Genomic DNA, 2,281 nt, shown 5'->3' with positions numbered 1-2,281 from the left:
CGCGATGTAAAAAAGATGTTGAGACTCTAGAAAGAGTACAGAGAAGAGCAACAAAGATGATTAGGGGACTGGAGGCTAAAGCATATAAGGAATGGCTGCTGGAATTGGGTATGTCTGGTTTAATGAAGAGAAGGACGAGGGGGGACATGATAGCAGTGTTCCAGTATCTCAGGGGCTGCCATAAAGAAGAGGGAGTCAAGCTATTCTCCAAAGCGCCTGGAGGCAGGACAAGAAGCAACGGGTGGAAACTAACCAAAGAGAGAAGCAACCTAGAACTAAGGAGTAATTTTCTGATAGTTAGAACAATTAACCAGTGGAACAACCTGCCTCCAGAAGCGGTGAATGCTCCAACACTGGAAGTTTTTAAGAAGAGACTGGACAGCCATTTGTCCGAAATGGTATAGGGTTTCCTGCCTGACCAGGGGGTTGGACTAGATGACCTTCAAGGTCCCTTCCAACTTTACTATTATTATTATTATTATTATTATTATTATTATTATTATTATTATTATTATTATTATTATTATTATTATTATTATTATTAAGAGAAGGACGAGGGGGGACATGATAGCAGCCTTCCAGTATCTCAGGGGCTGCCTTCCAACTTCTCTTGAACGTTTCTGCTGCTTTTGGGTCAGGTGGCTGTGGCGTAACACAAAAGCAAGAATTTATGACTCAGCCCTACACACTGAACCGGTCCAGTGTGCCAAAAGGGGCTGGGTTTCCTCCAGATGTCCATATTAATTACTGTAATTGCACCCAGCACCGTGTTCCTCCTGGGCTGGCAGAGGCCACAGACTTTGCCCCTTCCTCCCGCAAACAGCACCACAACGTTGGGTCAGCATCTTCAGTCCAAAGAAAGTGGAACGGGCTCGGCTGCTAGGATGAAGATTGAATTCGCTCCTCACCACAACCCGTGGGAGAGACGGCTTCAGACGGCTTCAGTGCTTCAGTGGTTCTTCTATTTTTTCTGCATGGGTAAAAAAAAAAAAAAAAGATGGTTATTCCTAATTAAGGGGACATTTTTAAGGGGGGGGAGGAAGGGAGGGGGCTGTCTTTTAAGGCAGAGGTTCCCAACCTTTTGGGCACCAGGGACCGGTTCCGTGGAGAGAGTTTTTTCCATGGATGCCTGCATCCCGCAGATGGGGCTTTTCTTGTTTGTGTGGACTGGTTGCTGTCATGCGGTGGCCTGGTACTGGTCCACGGACTGGGGGTTGGGGACCCCTGTTTTAAGGGGTTGCCAGAAAAATCTCCACCGGTGGCTTGCATTGCGCAGCAAAACCGAGGGGTACATTTTGCAGAAATAAGACTCTGAGATGGACAGGGATCCGTTTTGCAAGCTCCTTCTGGCAGGGATCTACCTTTCTTTTTTTTGTTGGCCTCGACTTACAACAACTCATTTAGTGACCAACGTCACAAGGGCACTGGAAAAAGTGTCTTATGACTGTTTTTTCAAGCTGACAACCGTCGCAGCAGTCCCACAGTCAGATGATCAAAATTTGGACGCTTGGCAACTGGTTCATATTTATGATGGTCGCAGCGTCCTGGGGGGAATCACGTGATCCCCTTTTGCGATCTTCTGTCAAGCAAAGTCAACGAGGGAAGCAGGATTCACTTAACCGTGTTACTAACTTAACTGCAGTGGTTCATTTGTGGCAAGAAAGGAGTAAAACAGGGCAAAATTGGAGGCAGGAAAAAAAAAAAATCTGCATTTCTAGTCACCGGCAGCATTTATTTGATTTACCAAAAGAGAAATTCTGTGAAAAAGTGTTTTTCTGGGACTAGGACAGAGATAGGCAATGTTGGCATTTTTATGACTTGTGGACTTCAACTCCCAGAATTCCTGAGCCAGCATGGGGGAATTTGCTTCACAGCTTTTGCTTCACACTGAAATTTGCTTCACACCACCAGCACTTATTTGATTTACCAAAAGAGAAATCCCATGCAAAAGTGTTTTTCAGGCAGGGATCTGAGGTAGGCAACCTTGGCTCTTTTATGACTCTTTCAACTCCCAGAATTCCTGAGCCAGCATGGGGGAACTATGGTCCTTTCATAACTCAAATAAGCAGGGGATTGTGATCCAAGATAACTCAAATAAGCAGGGGATTGTGATCCAAGACGAAGAACTAGATTTCGACAGGGAGAAGTGTGAATCAGCTACTACACATCAGTCATGCAAGAACAGAAAGGCATCCAAAAAGAGAAGCTACCTTCTGGTAGGTGATTCAATTATAAGGGATGTAAATTTAGGAAAGGACACAGAGGCTTCGAAAGAGGTCAG

At 45.2% G+C, this 2,281-nt stretch overlaps 1 protein-coding gene across 1 annotated transcript in view; it reads left to right on the top strand.

Annotated features, from left to right (window-relative positions):
- Positions 1–884: 884 nt before the first annotated feature.
- Positions 885–2,281, top strand: part of LOC107298266 (2-acylglycerol O-acyltransferase 2-A-like) — a 25,705-nt gene continuing 24,308 nt past the window's right edge. Inside the window, exon 1 of the mRNA XM_029286481.1 lies at positions 885–978. Coding sequence (XP_029142314.1) covers positions 885–978 — 94 coding nt within the window. The remainder of the gene's footprint in view (positions 979–2,281) is intronic.

Source organism: Protobothrops mucrosquamatus, unplaced genomic scaffold (assembly GCF_001527695.2).
Source record: "Protobothrops mucrosquamatus isolate PMUCROS unplaced genomic scaffold, P.Mucros_1.0 scaffold3824, whole genome shotgun sequence".
In the NCBI taxonomy this organism is placed as follows: Eukaryota; Metazoa; Chordata; class Lepidosauria; order Squamata; family Viperidae; genus Protobothrops; species Protobothrops mucrosquamatus.
This window is presented reverse-complemented; position numbering and strand designations above follow the sequence as displayed.